The sequence below is a fragment of the Tachypleus tridentatus genome, chromosome 6 (assembly GCF_004210375.1).
Source record: "Tachypleus tridentatus isolate NWPU-2018 chromosome 6, ASM421037v1, whole genome shotgun sequence".
Lineage (NCBI taxonomy): Eukaryota > Metazoa > Arthropoda > Merostomata > Xiphosura > Limulidae > Tachypleus > Tachypleus tridentatus.
This window is the reverse complement of record NC_134830.1, coordinates 125,182,656-125,201,858: the sequence shown is the minus strand read 5'-3', so window position 1 is coordinate 125,201,858 and position 19,203 is coordinate 125,182,656. Positions and strand designations below refer to the sequence as shown.

Below are 19,203 nucleotides of genomic sequence, written 5' to 3'. Positions count from 1 at the left end.
GATGTATGACAAATAATTCTTATAGGTCAAGGTCATTAAGGGACCTGCTCGTCAGAGTTATGAAAGCACCTCTAAAGGTCAAGGTCATGAAGATATCAGTATTTTTCTTTGTACTGGAATGAATAAATGAACTGGAAGTAAAAACTCCAATCTCTTTCCACCCACAAATTTAATGAAAAGGAAGTTGTTAGCAAGCACGTTTTAAAAACTTGAAGCCCACATAATAACTTACTCTTACCTCTTCAAACTGTGTTCCAGTGTAGAAATAAGCATTCTGAGTGCACTATAGAATGCAATACTAACACTACAGCTGTCTCTAATGTTGACATGAAATCGTTTATACCGGGTTTGATAATGTTGCATCTTTTCCATGGCTCTCGAACAAAATGGGTACAACTATTAAAAATACAAAAAATAAATAAAATTAGAGGTTACGTAATCGTATCAAACTTTTCTTGTTATGTGTTCACTATTAAGAATATGGTCTTCATAGGTCAAACTCACCAAATCCATTCAAGTGGTTCTGGTTTGTGTGTGTTTTACCGTAAAACATTGTTCTCTTGTTCACATGGCAGCTTAGTTCCTACAACATTATTTTGGTGTGTGTTTTTACCGTAAAACATTGTTCTCTTGTTCACATGGCAGCTTAGTTCCTACAACAATATTTTGGTGTGTGTTTTTACCATTAAAACATTGTTCTCTTGTTCACATGGCAGCTTAGTTCCTACAACAATATTTTGGTGTGTGTTTTTACCGTAAAACATTGTTCTCTTGTTCACATGGCAGCTTAGTTCCTACAACAATATTTTGGTGTGTGTTTTTACCGTAAAACATTGTTCTCTTGTTCACATGGCAGCTTAGTTCCTACAACAATATTTTGGTGTGTGTTTTTACCGTAAAACATTGTTCTCTTGTTCACATGGCAGCTTAGTTCCTACAACAATATTTTGTGTGTGTTTTACCGTAAAACATTGTTCTCTTGTTCACATGGCAGCTTAGTTCCTACAACATTATTTTGGTGTGTGTTTTACCGTAAAACATTGTTCTCTTGTTCACATGGCAGCTTAGTTCCTACAACAATATTTTGGTGTGTGTTTTTACCGTAAAACATTGTTCTCTTGTTCACATGACAGCTTAGTTCCTACAACATTATTTTATAACAAGTAACAACAACAAATTCTTACATAATGTAAAATATTATATACAAACTGGTGCTACCTTTGTTTATATGCTGTTTAGCACAAAGCTACACAATGGGTTATCTGTACTATGCCATCATGGGTATCGAAACTCGGTTTACAGCATTATAAGCCTCCAGGGTTACAACTTAGCCACTTTTAAGATTTAACGTCCCTAATGTACCGCCGTTTTGGTGTCCAAAAGAAAGTGTGTAGTTCAATAAACTGAATATGTAGAGAAAAGGTCACATAAAATCATAAGAAGGACATTTGTTTAAGTTCTATCAAGACATTTCTTTCAAGTAAACCATTAAAATTAATTTCCTTTAAAAAATAAAAATAATTTTAAGAATATAATCCTAAAACTGAAAATTTTGTTCGTTGTGTATAAAGTTAATATCCTGGCTGTGCCAAGGAGTATAAGGCTCTACCACCAGGTGGCTTAGCACTCGTATTTAAGAACATGCGTGGAATAAACAGAGAATTCTGCCAGTGTTACGTAGCACGTGTATGTATGTAATTATGATTATTTTAGTATATTAAGTAAAGCTGATGGTGTTTTATTGATAAGAAAGGGTCGATTGGTTTTGGACAAGACTTGGCCAGTCCTTTACAAATCAGTTTATTTATATATACAAGGTGTTTGATGCGATACCTACTCTACCAAAGGACTTACTTTAGTATCAACAGCTAAAGCCACCGTTTCGTTGTAATTGAAACCCCAGGATTCAAAAGGTAACTGATATAAAACGTTGTCCACAGAACAATGTGAAGCGAGTTCTGTGATCACATTCGTAAAATGAGCCATTTCATGCAAGATGGCGTCTTTATCAGTGTTTTCGGTGTTCAACAGGTGTTCCGAGATCCAGACGTCCACGTCCAGCTAGAGACGAACAATGAACAACAAATAAATCTTTAATTTTAACAGTCACACTACAAAAAGGTAATCAATCACCAAGGTAACATTCCTGCTCCTCTTACGTCACTGGAGAATGATCCACATACTGAGATATTTTACCAAGACTTTTTAAGGACTCCAACTACTACAATTCCCTCCCTCCTTCTTCTTGCGGTAATCCAATTGTTTTGAATCTCATGGGTTGGGGGTAACAAACTTAAGTACTTTCAGGTACCTCTTTTTATTAACCTGAAGATGACCTAGGAAGGTCAAAACGTTGTTCTCTGCTTATCAATAAAACTGTTAACACCCATACCAGCCCTTCTGAGATACATAGGTACCAGGAAAGTTCGTTAGAAACTCATTTAAAAAGTTAACCGCTAAATTCTTCTAACGAGGAACTTTCAAGTAACCCAAGTTACCAAATATCCGATAAAATAATAACTTGAATTCTTTATTTCCACTTTTCTAAATACCAAAGAATGATAAATGAGAATGAGTAAAATAGTTCACTAAATTAGCATTTCTTTCTGTCTCTTATACAATAAAGTATAATAGCAGATGGACATTATCACTACAACATTATTGATAGTAAGAAAGGCCGAATTTCCGTCTCAGGGCTTGAAACGTATTAATACGTAGTTGATCAGTTTCAGCTCAGGATCAAATCTCTCCAGTGATCTACAACAAAGATACGTATTGTCATAATGAATGATGGTTGACTGGCAACTGAAAACATTGTAAACGCTGTTACAATGAGGATTCATTGAGAACCAGACCAGCTCTAAGAGGTACTGTAACAAAAGGATGATGGTTGGCAGAATTGTAGTTGCTGTAGCAATAGGTGATGGGTGTTAGATGACGGCTAAGTGGATACCATCGTAATGATTTATGGTTGACTGTTAAGTCAGACATACCTGAACGCGAAATTCCAGATGTTCGTTCAATCTCAGTTTGTAACTAGGCGTCCACGTTGAAGCTCCTAAAGACGGGATTTGATCCAATAAACTATGATGCAACAAAACAAAAAGAATGTGAAACCAACAGTAAACACGAATCAACTTTAACGATGTGTAGAGAAATACACACACTGGTACAGTACTGTACCAGTATTAACGTTTAACTACGTTATTTAAACACAAAGTAAAGAAACACACACTAGTACAATACTGATAAGTCCTCACTGGAAACAAAAACTAAGAATATACGTTATTCAAACACAAAGTAGAGAAATACACAACACCATTAATTACCCAATACAGCCTTCCCAGCCCTTTATAAAAACTCAGCTCAACACATGACTTTTATTACCACGTGACTACAGTTGTTAAGGTGTGGCTTGACGCAACGTCTCACGCATGCACAAAGAAAGGATTACAAGACAGAATACGCTTTGGTTTTGTCCACATAACTAATATACGAAACAATACGTTTCCTTCCTTCATTTAGTATTTTATTTTTCTCATATGTGAATTTTCCAGGATTCTTCTCTTACGACACATCCGTTAGAACAACTGTTTGGGTATAATTATGAAAACTAGGATGTCATTGGTTTGGTTTTAACTTCGCTCAAAGCTACTAGAGTACTATCTTCTTACCGTTCTAATTTAGCAATGAAAAACTAGAAGAAAGATAGATAGTCATCACTACCAACTCTTGGGCTACTCTTTTATCAACGAATATTGGTATAGACTGTTATATCATAACGCCCCCACGGCTATGCTGGGTGGTGGTGATTCAAACCTGCGGCCTGCAGATTGCGAGACAAGCGTCCCCTAGAAAGATTGATGATTTATGATACAAACAGACAGACTTAAATAGATTTTTTTCAGAATTTTCAAGTAAAGCTATACAAAGTCGTTCCTAATTATTAACTGATATACTATAGAGAAGACAGCTAGTCAACAACGCCCGTCGCTAACTCCAGATCTTACCTAAAAAAAAGAGTGAGATTTGACCGTCACTCTTATAGCGCACCCACAGCTCCAAATGTGCTTGGTCCGTTTTTACGGCAATGAGATGAGAGTCATGATCTTTTGGATTCACAGTGTGGGTACTTAGGTTACACCCGGTCCGATATAAATGTAAAGGATTGAGTGCGTTATACTGAAACGATTTTGAATATGGAAATCACATAGCAACCACTGGCGGAACGGGATATATCAGAACTATATTTTGACATTGTTCGGCGTTACATAGGTATTGTGATGTTATCAAAAATTGATCACTTTTGGAGAGGCTTTGAAATAGCTCTTTTTGGTGCAATAAATTTGTATACTATCAAATCACATAGATGTGTTCAGATCTTACAAAAGATTTACATATACTCAAATCACATAGATGTGTTCAGATCTTACAAAAGATTTACATATACTCAAATCACATAGATGTGTTCAGATCTTACAAAAGATTTACATATACTCAGATCACATAGATGTGTTCAGATCTTACAAAAGATTTACATATACTCAGATCACATAGATGTGTTCAGATCTTACAAAAGATTTACATATACTCAGATCACAGAGATGTGTTCAGATCTTACAAAATATTTACATATACTCAGATTACATAGATGTGTTCAGATCTTACAAAAGATTTACATATACTCAAATCACATAGATGTGTTCAGATCTTACAAAAGATTTACATATACTCAAATCACATAGATGTGTTCAGATCTTACAAAAGATTTACATATACTCAGATCACATAGATGTGTTCAGATCTTACAAAAGATTTACATATACTCAGATCACAGAGATGTGTTCAGATCTTACAAAATATTTACATATACTCAGATCACAGAGATGTGTACAGATCTTACAAAATATTTACATATACTCAGATCACATAGATGTGTTCAGATCTTACAAAATATTTACATATACTCAGATCACAGAGATGTGTTCAGATCTTACAAAATATTTACATATACTCAGATCACATAGATGTGTTCAGATCTTACAAAATATTTACATATACTCAGATCACAGAGATGTGTTCAGATCTTACAAAATATTTACATATACTCAGATCACATAGATGTGTTCAGATCTTACAAAAGATTTACATATACTCAGATCACATAGATGTGTTCAGATCTTACAAAATATTTACATATACTCAGATCACATAGATGTGTTCAGATCTTACAAAATATTTACATATACTCAGATCACATAGATGTGTTCAGATCTTACAAAATATTTACATATACTCAGATCACATAGATGTGTTCAGATCTTACAAAATATTTACATATACTCAGATCACAGAGATGTGTTCAGATCTTACAAAATATTTACATATACTCAGATCACATAGATGTGTTCAGATCTTACAAAATATTTACATATACTCAGATCACAGAGATGTGTTCAGATCTTACAAAATATTTACATATACTCAGATCACAGAGATGTGTTCAGATCTTACAAAATATTTACATATACTCAGATCACAGAGATGTGTTCAGATCTTACAAAATATTTACATATACTCAGATCACAGAGATGTGTTCAGATCTTACAAAATATTTACATATACTCAGATCACAGAGATGTGTTCAGATCTTACAAAATATTTACATATACTCAGATCACATAGATGTGTTCAGATCTTACAAAATATTTACATATACTCAGATCACATAGATGTGTTCAGATCTTACAAAATATTTACATATACTCAGATCACATAGATGTGTTCAGATCTTACAAAATATTTACATATACTCAGATCACATAGATGTGTTCAGATCTTACAAAATATTTACATATACTCAGATCACATAGATGTGTTCAGATCTTACAAAAGATTTACATATACTCAGATCACATAGATGTGTTCAGATCTTACAAAATATTTACATATACTCAGATCACATAGATGTGTTCAGATCTTACAAAAGATTTACATATACTCAGATCACATAGATGTGTTCAGATCTTACAAAATATTTACATATACTCAGATCACAGAGATGTGTTCAGATCTTACAAAAGATTTACATATACTCAGATCACATAGATGTGTTCAGATCTTACAAAAGATTTACATATACTCAGATCACATAGATGTGTTCAGATCTTACAAAAGATTTACATATACTCAGATCACATAGATGTGTTCAGATCTTACAAAATATTTACATATACTCAGATCACATAGATGTGTTCAGATCTTACAAAATATTTACATATACTCAGATCACATAGATGTGTTCAGATCTTACAAAATATTTACATATACTCAGATCACAGAGATGTGTTCAGATCTTACAAAATATTTACATATACTCAGATCACAGAGATGTGTTCAGATCTTACAAAATATTTACATATACTCAGATCACAGAGATGTGTTCAGATCTTACAAAATATTTACATATACTCAGATCACAGAGATGTGTTCAGATCTTACAAAATATTTACATATACTCAGATCACAGAGATGTGTTCAGATCTTACAAAATATTTACATATACTCAGATCACAGAGATGTGTTCAGATCTTACAAAATATTTACATATACTCAGATCACAGAGATGTGTTCAGATCTTACAAAAGACTTACATATACTCAAATCACAGAGATGTGTTCAGATCTTACAAAAGACTTACATATACTCAGATCACAGAGATGTGTTCAGATCTTACAAAAGATTTACATATACTCAGATCACAGAGATGTGTTCAGATCTTACAAAAGATTTACATATACTCAGATCACAGAGATGTGTTCAGATCTTAAAAAAAGATTTACATATACTCAGATCACAGAGATGTGTTCAGATCTTAAAAACGATTTACATATACTCAGATCACAGAGATGTGTTCAGATCTTAAAAACGATTTATATATACTCAGATCACAGAGATGTGTTCAGATCTTAAAAACGATTTATATATACTCAGATCACAGAGATGTGTTCAGATCTTAAAAAGGATTTACATATACTCAGATCACAAAAATGTGTTCAGATCTTAAAAAGGATTTACATATACTCAGATCATAGAGATGTGTTCAGATCTTAAAAAAGATTTAGATATGCTCAGATCATAGAGATGTGCTCAGTTTGTTTTTGAAATTCTCGTAAAGCTTCAGGAGGGCTATCTGCGCTAGCCGTCCTCAATTTAGCAGTTTAAAACTAGAGGAAATGCAACTAGTCATCATCAACCACCGCCAATTCTTGGGCTACAATTTTCCCAACGAATAGTGGGATTGCTGTCATATTATAACACTCGCACGGCTGAAAGAGCGAGCATGTTTGGTGTGATGGGGATTCGAAACCGTAACCCTCAGCTTTTGAGTCAAGTGCCCTAACCATCTTCCTATGCTGGGCCTAGATCTATTTAAATCTTACAATATATTCATTTACACTCAGATTATAAAATGTACTCAGATCTGGGATTTATAATTCCCAAGACGAGGATGTCCCTTGTAGTTTACTACTAATACAAAACAAAGAAATGTGAACCATCTCGTAGCCCAGGAACAACCAAAAAAAAACAAACCTGCTACAAGTCTTATCTCAGCCGTGGTTAGAAAAGTGCAACATTTGGTAACAGGCGAGAATCCACGAGTAAAAATACCTTAAACAACAGTACACAGCCTAATCCGAAAACGCAACATAATTCACGTATATATAGGCTGCTTCCACGACGGATAAGAGCAGCCTTCACTTAAGCAGCTGAAGAATGAAATAGATATTGTTATTATTCCATCATTTTTGTGGAACAGAAGACTTGAAACAGTTCGACTATTCAATCCTAGTGCTGAGAAAATAAAGTATTTTTCGTAAACTACATGTGAAAAGTTACAGGAAGGGAGAGTGTGGTTTGTAAATGACAGGCTTACAGTTTTTCAATGGAAATTACCCTGTAGAACTATTATCACTGTCGTCATGTTAAAACGTGGCAAACGAGCTGTAACGACATGGTGAGACTCCAAAATAGTTTTTATATGACCATCGGCAGAAGAATTTATGTATTGATAAATAACTGCTTACCTAAGTTTTTCCTGAAGAAACCTCACTCTAGTTGGAGTTAAAGCGAAAAAATAACTGTCAAGGTCTTTGTTTTCACAAAGATAATACCTGATGAACGAAGCAGTTATCCGGTCAAACAGGGCTAACTAGTGGGGATAAAGAGAAACTTTAAGCAATAGAGCCACATTTTGTGTTTCATTCTATACTAATTATAAACCTTGTCTCTAACAGTGATTTGATTTCTATGACAGTATTAGAAATACAGTTGTCAATAGTGGAATCATAAGACAGTGTTAAAAGTACAGGTAAAAATAACAGGTCACTATTGTAAGTACAGTCCTCACTAGTCAAACAGTAAGTTACTGTTGTAAGTACAGTCCTTTCTCGTTAATAATAAGTTACTGTTGTAAGTACAGTCCTTACTAGTCAAACAGTAAGTTACTGTTGTGAGTACAATCCTTGCTCGTTAATAATAAGTTACTGTTGTAAGTACAGTCCTTTCTCGTTAATAATAAGTTACTGTTGTGAATACAGTCCTTACTAGTCAAACAGTAAGTTACTGTTGTGAGTACAATCCTTACTAGTCAAACAGTAAGTTACTGTTGTGAGTACAATCCTTACTAGTCAAACAGTAAGTTACTGTTGTAAGTACAGTCCTTACTAGTCAAACAGTAAGTTACTGTTGTAAGTACAGTCCTTGCTCGTTAATAATAAGTTACTGTTGTAAGTACAGTCCTTACTAGTCAAACAGTAAGTTACTGTTGTAAGTACAGTCCTTGCTCGTTAATAATAAGTTACTGTTGTAAGTACAGTCCTTACTAGTCAAATAATAAGTTACTGTTGTAAGTACAGTCCTTGCTCGTTAATAATAAGTTACTGTTGTGAATACAGTCCTTACTAGTCAAATAATAAGTTACTATTTTAAGTATAGTCTTTACACAGATTTACTGTCAGGGTATGCTAATACCTGAGATACACCTGGAACTTATTACTGTTAAATTGATTAATAATAAATTCCTTGTAAATTCAAACATTTAGGGTCCTCTTCAGGGTACTTATCGTCAGTGTTGGTAGTTTTGTAGACATATTTTTTCATCTCTAAAATAGTCTGAATTGTCTGTATTTTCAAAAATCCCAAACCTCAAAATCTGTGAACAAGCACATGTTTGTTGAGGATCCACCTGAACAACTAACTAACTCCCAAGAAGTGTTTATGTTTCTGCTTAATGTGGTGAAACACTGAAGGATGACGTCATCAGCCACAGGAGGACTTCTCTTTTCTGCGTTTCTTTCCATGAACACCAGTAAATTGCTATTAAAAGTAATACTGGGTTATAAATAGATCTACGAGCGCATGAACAACTATCATTATATTCATTTTTTAATTAACATTTCGAGAGAAAAAACATTAACACGAAAGTCAACATTTTGTTTAGCATTTATTTAAGAAGGACATTTAAGTGACGTTATCGACGAGTGTTTATTGCAGTTTTAAAGATGGCCATTTATCTTTATTTTAGGTTTTAAACTGTTATCAAGAAGAATATCATTGTTCTTACGTTACATTCTGCCCAGAAACTGAAACTCTTGGTTCTTCTTTTAAGAATATAAAGTTCAAGTTAAAGAATGCCCCATGTAGTTATCTCCTATCTTTAACGAATCCCATTTAGCTACTTCTCATCTTTAATTAATCACTCTTACCTATTACTGATCTTCAGCTAATTTCTCCTAACTGCTTCCTATTTTCAACGTATTTCCCTTATCTCTTTCTCATCTTCAATTAATCACTATTACCTATCACTAATTTTTAATTAACTTTTCCTTAGCTGTTTACTATTTCTGAATCTTTAATAAGTTCCCATTAATTATCTCTAATATTTAATTAATGTCTCCTTGCCTGCTTGCTTCCTATGTTCATCGAATCCTCTTAGCTATTTCTGATAATTTAATTAATCCCCAATTAATTATCTCTAATATTTAACCAATCCCCCATTAATTATCTCTAACATTTAACCAATCCCCCATTAATTTTCTCTAATATTTAACCAATCCCTCATTAATTTTCTCTAATATTTAACCAATCCCTCATTCATTTTCTCTAATATTTAATTAATCCCTCCTTAGCTGCTTCCAGTTTCTGATCTTTAGAGAAAGTATTGCACCAGAGCCAGGGATATTTAGGTACAAGAATCACTAAAATGCCAGTGCCTCGCCCTAGTCAATGTTGTTTGCCCCTGATATGTCTCACCTCCACCTCAGTTAAGAAAAACCAGATACGGGAGTGTGTTGTAAAAGGGAAAAATAAAAAACTACTCAGTATGATGAAGTATACGGAGCACACAGAACGGTATCAAAGAGTTCAGTTATTTCAAGGTTATGATAAGTTCAACCAACATACTCACAGTAAATCTTGGGTTGTATGGACCACTTGATTCTGTACTGAGAATATCTGTAAAGCTATTTGGCTCTCCTTTGGCAAGACGCCATCATAAAACTCACTGTCCTGTAAGAAAAACGATAAAAGTGATATTTAGCATAAGATAATTGGTTATAGATATATCAAATCTTATAGGCTGATGGTTTGTAACACTAAAGTTCGTGGTACTCACAGTGGACAGAGCACAGATAGCCTATTGTGTAGCTTTATACTTACCAGAAACAAACAGAAGATTTTACGGCCTCAAGATGAACAATGTGTGTTTGTTATATGCAGTTGAAAAATTAGTGACGTTACATTATGAAACTGTACACCAGGTTTTGTGACGCTGATTAAAATAAACTGATCGAATCTATAAATAAAGGGTACCTTTCGAAGAGCAAATAATCATAATGAACTCCACTTCCAAATTTATTATTTATGAATAAAGCTTGTATCGACTTGAACTGCTCTTACAATGACTGTTTAAAGTACCTTATTTCTTAACCTTTTTCTTGATCTAGATTAGATCTTAAAGATGTGTTACTTGGAAGTGATCTATGTCTATATAATTACATTAAAAAATAACAAAGGTTTTTTAATAATGTGTTTACATCATAAGCATGTTTTATCCTTCATATGAAGTAACATATGACGCACAGAAATGACTATTTTATTTTAGTGGATAATTATCTTAATTACCATAATTATTTAAAACATTTTCTGAGTATTAAGCTGCATCGAGTTATATTGATTTAAGTTGTCAGAACATACACGTTAACAAGGTCTGGATTTGACGCCTTTAACAACGACAGGCAGGTTTAATTCAAAAATAAAAAGTAGTCTATAATGAATGACCCAGTTTGTATAAAATTCATACTTGTTTAGTTTGAGCGGAATAGCTGTGCATCTCCTTCAGAATGAGGTAATAATCTTCTAGCGAGCACTGGTCGCTCTCTACACTGTCACACATGTCTGGATCCTGAAATGAAGAAAAGAGGTTTATTTTTAAAATGCCTATTGTTCAAGCTTCGTGATCGTAAAATCAAAATCGTCAAGTAAACAATAATCATTGTTCTCTAGCAACATTAAAATAAAATAATCTGTTAAACAATAACTTTGTTGTCTAGCAACATTCAAATAAAATCGTCGGGTAAACAATAACCTTTGTTTTCTAACAACATTCAAATAAAATAATCTGGTAAACAATAACCATTGTTGTCTAGCAACATGCAAATAATCTTGTAAAATAATCATTATTGTTTAGCAACATTCAAGTAAAATCATCTGGTAAATATCTGTCATTCACTAATACCTTATCAAAGTCTTCTGGTAGACAGCTAACCATTTTCGTTTACCAGCAGCAAATCAAACCCGGTTAGTGATATAAAATATTTTTTATTGATATTCGAGTTCAATCTTAGTCTTCCAATGGCCATGTCGAGTTCCTACGATAATCATGATGAATTCACATAAAATTACGTTATTTAAAGGCTTAACTCTTAATCTACTGATTTGTTGTTATTTTTTTACTTCTTCGAATACAAATAGTTTCTTTATCAAACATTGAAGTCTCTCAACACCCAGGTACATTTTTCTTTTACCTTGCTTTAACGAGACTTGTTATGTTTGTTTTGACATCTCACCAAGTATCACATTTTAAGAAACGAAACAAACAGATTGTTGACTATTTTTCTTTCAGAATTTTCCATGAGACTACTTTTCCGCTGTCTGTAAATAGAAGTCCTCAGTTTTGAAGTAATATCCTGTAGAGAACGCATCTAGTAAACAACAACTAGCACCGTAGCCAAGGGTTTCGGTGTGGAAGGGGGCGGGGACATGCTTAGAAAAATTTTTTGAATTTCGCGCAAAGCTACACGAGGGCTATCTGTGCTAGCCGTCCTTAATTTAGCAGTGTAAGACTAGAGGGAAGGCAGTTAGTCATCACCACCCACCGCCAACTCTTGGGCTACTCTTTTACCAACGAATAGTGGGATTAACGGTGTCTTTATAACGCCCCCACAGCTGAAAGGGCGAGCTTAGGAAAATACACAAAAAAGATGTAATTCGCATTGGTCCGTTTGACTTGTATTTAACATTTTGTGCGTTTTCTACTTCAGCAGAAATAAATCATGATGTTTTAACAATTTCCAAGGGGAACCCGTTACAAAAATATTTTAAGATATAGTAATATCGAAAAAAACATAATACTTGAAAAACACGTATATACAATGTAAAATACATATGTAACAAATATGTACACGATATAAATCCAGATATTGCTGTCACTCTATCCCTTTCTCCAGTAGTATCCCCTACACCCTCTCCCCTTCTAAGATACTGATAGTACCCATGGTTAGATCTGACCAAATAGTGACGTTTGATTGTCACTCTTATATTACACATGTGGTCTTAAAGTGTGGATCACATTTTTATGATAACGGGTCGCTCAATTTAAAATATGGGCAGGTTAACCAATGGACCACGTGTGACCCACTCTCAGACTATATTATGTTTTCCTTGATGTAATAAACTATATATCCGTCTAAACTAACTCACTTTCCAAAGTATACCAACCTGTTTGCATGACAAAGTCAACCCTAAATGGAGTTTTCCAGTTATCTTAGAATTTTTCTTCAATTTTGCCCTAATATCAAACCAGCGATCAAGTCCCGTAGGTGGGATGTCCTGTAAAGAAAGACGTTTGTAACGACAGGAAAACATATTTCTGATCCAACATTACAGCCTAGAGATGTAGCAACGTAAATGATGAAACTACGACCACGACACTTGAAATGTTATTTTTTATTCTAGTCCTTATTTTTATTTTACAAAGCAACTCTCCAAAATGTTTTATTGTCGTTCTCATATTAATGTTAACAATGCAACAATGGCAAATCTATTTTTCATTCTTGTCATTATATTCATGTTTACAACGTAACAAATTAAAATGTATTTTATTGATATCTTTATATTCCTGTTTATAACACAACTTAAAATGTATTTTATTATTGTCCTTATGTTTATGTTTATAACATAACAATGTAAAATGTGTTTTATTGTTGTCATTATGTTTATGTTTATAACATAACAATGTAAAATGTGTTTTATTGTTGTTATTATGTTTATGTTTATAACATAACAATGTAAAATGTGTTTTATTGTTGTCATTATATTCATGTTTATAACGTAACAATGTCAAATGTATTTCTATTGTTGTCCTCACATTTGTGTTTTATAACATAACAATGTTAAATGTGTTTTTATTGTTGTCATTATACTCATGTTTATAAGGCAACAATGTAAAATGTATTTTCATTATGATCACAATGAAACACTAGAAAATGTATTTTTATTGTTCTTGAAGAAAAAATCTCTTAGAAGATAAGAGCTATGATGACAAAATATACTTTCTAACATTTTTTACATGGTATCAGATCAGGGCAGAGTTGACAAAAGAAAATCAATTTAAAAAATTATTTTTTTAATATTACAAACTAGCCACCTACCTTCAAAGGAATCGCTACTACACCAATAAAGTCGTCTACATTCTTTTTGTTTTCTAACGACTGTTTCATTTGTCTAAAAAGACTTGGTAGAAATAATGCTTTCTTTCAGTTACTTGGTAAAAATGTTTTAACTAAATATACTGTACTTAGAGCTTGACTTTAAAGTGGCATTTGTTTTTTTTAATATGATGTATCAAACAAAACCAAACATCAAAGTGTACTGCAATTATTCAACTATCACTCAATACTACTCCATTACTCCACCTAGTAGTCTTTATGTAAACTATTGAAACTCTATCTTAAGCAACCTTTTCCTCTCTAATTCTACAAAATAATAATTTCATGATGTGTTTCGTCTCGTATCAGTGTTCTTACAAATATCTGTTCTATTCAATCTTCTATAACTTTAGTTCTAACGGCGAAATACTGTTAAATGGTTCTATACAAATTCTACAAAATAAAGTAAAATTTGCCTTCATTAGAATTTAATAACCTAACCATTTCAACTTTAAACAAATAACATTTTTACAAACTACTGATAAACATCCTAACAAAACACAGTAACATTACGCTGTAAATCTACCTACACCATCACAGTCTAACTGATAACGCTAACATTACACTGTAAACACTCCTACATCATCCCAGGCTAACTGATAACTTATAATAATATTACAATGTAAATGTCCCTACACTATCGTCCAGTTTCAGAAAAGCTCAAATTTCATTAGTACATCATGCCTGAAAATTGAACAATGTTATAGTTTACAATACACTGAGTGATATGGTGGAATGTATTTCATAATAAACTTAATCATTTGTAAAAATAAAACTATCTCTTTTGTCAGTTTACAAGATATTTACCTTATTTAAACATCTAGACTTTTCCTTATACTTACTTTACTATTCCTGACGGTTTATCAACTGTTTTAACGTCTTCCCAAAACGTATTTTGTTCTTGGTCATCGTCCCAGATGCACACAACAAGTATCTGGTTTGCCATATTTGATACGTCACTAAAATTAGGCATACCTTTATAAATCGTCATGGCAATAAAAAAAACACCATTTAAAATATAACATAGAGGTTAAATACGTTGTTAGAACAATTTTGTATTATTATCATTCATCAGTACATGCTTTCTATAACACTATGTAACAAAATTTTTACTTTTTCTTGTTCCTGGGCAGAAAGTGTTGTTTCCCAATTGCTTATGCCTAAAGTAAATGGAAAAGGCCACGAGTTGGCGGTGGGTGGTGATGACTAGCTGTCTTCCCTCTAGTCTTACACTGCTAAATTAGGGACGGCTAACACAGAGAGCCCTCGAATAGCTTTGTGCGAAGTTAAAAACAAACAAACTTTAAATAAAATAGTATGAAAACCCGTTTCATTTTCCAACTGCTTAAGGTATACGATAGTTGAACGGATATGTCGTGAAAGCAACTTGAGAACATGTGACTTGTTCATCTTAACTGACATAGTTCCTTCTTTTATGTTGTGTACACTTGTCTACAGTACGAGGTCGACTTTTGCCACTGACCTTTATTTTTGTGGATTCTTAGCTGTCACTTTGTTTGCTACATCTGGGATACGACTTTTCTGTACTATCCTGAACCCCTAAGATAGTCTTAATTCTCTTGATTTCTAATATCATTAAATACAAAAGAAATTATTGTCTTAAAATGTCTAAATCCCTGACCTGAACACATATTTATAACCTGGATATAAAGGAATATTTCTAATCGGAACATAAGGACAATGGACTTCCCAAGATCAATCATTTTTGGTGACATCATAATACCAATGAACACCAAACAATGTTAAAATATAGTTTTGATGCATGCGTTCCATTAACTGAGTGTCACGTGACTTGCATGTCCAAAATCGTTTTAATGTAATGTATTTAACCCTCTGTACAACACTATGGTCAGAAGTATTAAATAACAAATAATGCTAACTTTATAACTTGCAAAATTACAAGTTTATTTACTTTCAAACAATTTTCAGTGAACATTTTCGTTAGAACATTGCACCCTATTTCTGTTACAAACCTCTGTTTTAGAACAATGTGGATTTATTTTCTTAAAAGTGAATGAATTATGATAAAATTTATTCATCTTTGATCCTAAAAGCGCTCGTATATTGAAAAGATTTAGAAATTTGACGGTATTATATTTGTTGGATAAAATACTGAAATAGCTCACTTACAGTCTGAAACGTTCCTGCCACACAGGCGACAACGTTTTTTTCTTTGTCGTAGAACACAGGACGTGAGGCTTACTGAGCCCCTGATTAAAGATTTGTGGTCGTATGTCTCCTTGACCGTCAAAATTGTGGGGTAAAAGAAGACCAAAAGTACAATACGGATCACTCAACCCTAAAATCAGAACACGTTGTTAAAATATTATAAACGACAGAACCCTAGTGAGCCAATTTAGAATAAAGTGCTTAGTATTATCAGGCTTATTGTAAATATTTCCCAAACTAGATACCCAGGAATAACATATTTTTCTGAGTTTGCAGGTATAGAACATTGTGCTGAAACCAACCAAACTGCCATTAATCGAAAGGTCTTGTCGATTGAATTTCTAACAGAAACTCTTATTGAAAATAAAGAAACAATTTTAAAATTACATTATCAGTAGCCTTGTAATGTTCTGCCTCACTTATTATTCTGAAATGGTCGTAATGTCCAGTCCAAGTTATTACTCGAAGAAGATCGTAATGTTTCGCCCCAGTTGGAATGTAATATTGTATTATATGGGTTTCGCTGCATGTTATATTAAGATGATTTATTGTAACATATTATAATAGAAAGTTTGTTGTCACCCGCTGGTACAGCGATAAGTTAACGGATTTACAAAGCTACAATCAGGGGTTCGATTCCCCTATGTGGACTCAGAAGATAGTCCAATGTGGCTTTGCCATAAGGAAAAGACAAATACAAAGTTTGTTTTGGTGTTTGTATCAAACTAAGTTATGTGGTATTATTTATATTATAGACCCGGCATGGCCAGGTGTTTAAGGCGCTCAACTTGTAATCTGAAGGTCGCAGGTTCGAATTCCCTTTACACCAAACATGCTCGCTCTTTCACCGTGAGGGCGTTATAATGTTATGAGCAATCCCACTATTCGTTGATAAGAGAGTAGCCCAAGAGTTGGCAGTGGGTAGTGATGAGTAGCTGCCTTACCTCTAGTTTTACTCTGCTAAATTAGGGACGGCTAGCGCAGATAGCCCTCGTGCAGCTTAGCTCGAAATTCAAAAACAAACAAAACATTTATATTGTACAGTTAATTATGTATACAGGTAACAATCTTAGATACCATCAATTTGAACTGATCCTTATTGTTCTACTATTCAGTGAATTAGTAATTATGGTGCACATACTTGTATATACATTGAAGAAAGTGCAAAGGAAGAACTCGTTCGTTTTCGAAGAGAAAATCTTACTTGATATTTCATAACTTTGGTAATCGAAAATTGGTGGATTTAACAGTTTATTTGTATTTTAGGTTTTATTACCTTTGACCGTTGATCGTATATTTTGTAACAGTTAATCTCTCATGAAAGCAACGTTAATTTTTTTTTAATAATATCTGACTTCCTGGCTCATCCGTGCACGTCCTTTTTCGAAGATTTTGAAACAATACATCGGAAGTGAGTTTCGGATGTATGCTAGAATTTCTTCCCCCTTTCATCAGAACAAATCAGTGAATTCCAGAGAAAAAATAATAAAGGTCTATTTGTTTTAGTTGATTCCACTTAAAGATAAGCTTTTGTTGTATACTGTTTTCCATGTTTTTCAATCGTGTAATGAGAACTGGTTGTAACAACTGTTAATATCAGACTTCTACCCGAATTGACAAGCAGCAGAAAATATAAAAAAGGATTTAATGAAAACTTTGAAATACGAGTATGTACGTATTTAAGCCTCAAATCTAGGACTTTATTTAATACTGTTCATTAAAAATATACTTTATATCATTCACTACTAGAGGCCTAAATATACTTCATACCATTCACTACTGTTGAGGTCTAAATATACTTCATATTATTCACTATTAGAGGTCTAAATAATCTTCATACTATTCACTATTAGAGATCTGAATATACTTCATACCATTCATTATTAGAGGTCTAAATATACTTCATACCATTCATTATTAGAGGTCTAAATATACTTCATACCATTCATTATTAGAGGTCTAAATATACTTCATACCATTCATTATTAGAGGTCTAAATATATTTCATACCATTTGCTACTCTTGAGGCCTAAATGTACTTCATACCGTTCATTACTAGAGGTCTAAATATACTTCATATCGTTCACTACTGTTAAGCCAAAATATACTTCATATCGTTCACAACTATTAAGCTTAAATATACTTCATGCCATTCACTACTGTTGATGCCTAAATATACTTCGTACCATTCACTATTAGAGGTCTAAATATGCTTCATACCACTCACTACTTTGAGGTCTAAATATACTTCATATCGTTCACTACTTTTGAGGCCTAAATATACTTCGTATTATTCACTATTAGAGGTCTAAATATACTTCATACCATTCACTACTCTTGAGGCCTAAATGTACTTCATACCGTTCATTACAGTTAAACCTAAATATACTTCATGCCGTTCATTACTGTTAAGCCTAAATATATTTCATATTGCTCACTAATGTTGATGCTTAAATATACATCATACTGTTTACTACTAGAGGTCTAAATATACTTCACACCATTCACTACTTTTGAGGTCTAAATATACTTCGTACCATTCATTATTAGAGATCTAAGTATGCTTAATACTTTTCACTAATGTTGAGGCCTACATATACTTCATATCGTTCACTACTAGAGGCCTAACTATACTTCATACTGTCCATTACCGTTATCATCCGCATGTACAAGATCAGTATTTCAAGTTTTTGTCTGTTTTTACGTTTGGTTTAAACTGTCAAAAACTGTCCAAGTAAACTGAATGAAATTAATAAGTTTCTACGTATGATACATGGAGGATCTAAGCAGTAAATAGTTGAACTAATTAGAGTAGTGGACATGTATTTGTGTTTATGTATATAAGACTCCTGCGTTATTAAGGGCCCTGAACCCACGAGAGATTTGATGTGCAAATAGAAAGCCAGTGGAAAATGGAATCCCATCTGTCATTCTTTGGTAGCTTTACTATTCATCACAGAATTCT

General features: G+C 33.2%; 1 protein-coding gene across 11 annotated transcripts in view; it reads right to left on the bottom strand.

Moving 5' to 3' along the window:
* Positions 1–19,203, bottom strand: part of LOC143253592 (BAI1-associated protein 3-like) — a 60,901-nt gene that overhangs the window by 25,151 nt on the left and 16,547 nt on the right. For 9 of the 11 annotated variants that reach the window (XR_013029721.1, XR_013029722.1, XR_013029720.1 and 6 more), the window contains exons 6-16: positions 16,200–16,368; positions 14,891–15,007; positions 13,992–14,073; positions 13,060–13,170; positions 11,363–11,464; positions 10,469–10,569; positions 9,207–9,378; positions 8,088–8,212; positions 2,994–3,084; positions 1,855–2,061; positions 239–396 (exon numbers count right to left, since the gene is read on the bottom strand). Coding sequence is in view for 7 of the 11 variants with exons in the window: in XM_076507704.1 (XP_076363819.1) it covers positions 239–396; positions 1,855–2,061; positions 2,994–3,084; positions 8,088–8,212; positions 9,207–9,378; positions 10,469–10,569; positions 11,363–11,464; positions 13,060–13,170; positions 13,992–14,073; positions 14,891–15,007; positions 16,200–16,368 (1,435 nt within the window). In the remaining 4 variants the exon portion in view is untranslated. Of the gene's footprint in view, positions 1–238; positions 397–1,854; positions 2,062–2,993; positions 3,085–8,087; positions 8,213–9,206; positions 9,379–10,468; positions 10,570–11,362; positions 11,465–13,059; positions 13,171–13,991; positions 14,074–14,890; positions 15,008–15,531; positions 15,551–16,199; positions 16,369–19,203 lie in introns of those variants that run through there. The other 2 variants (XM_076507706.1, XM_076507705.1) reach the window with 2 other exon arrangements.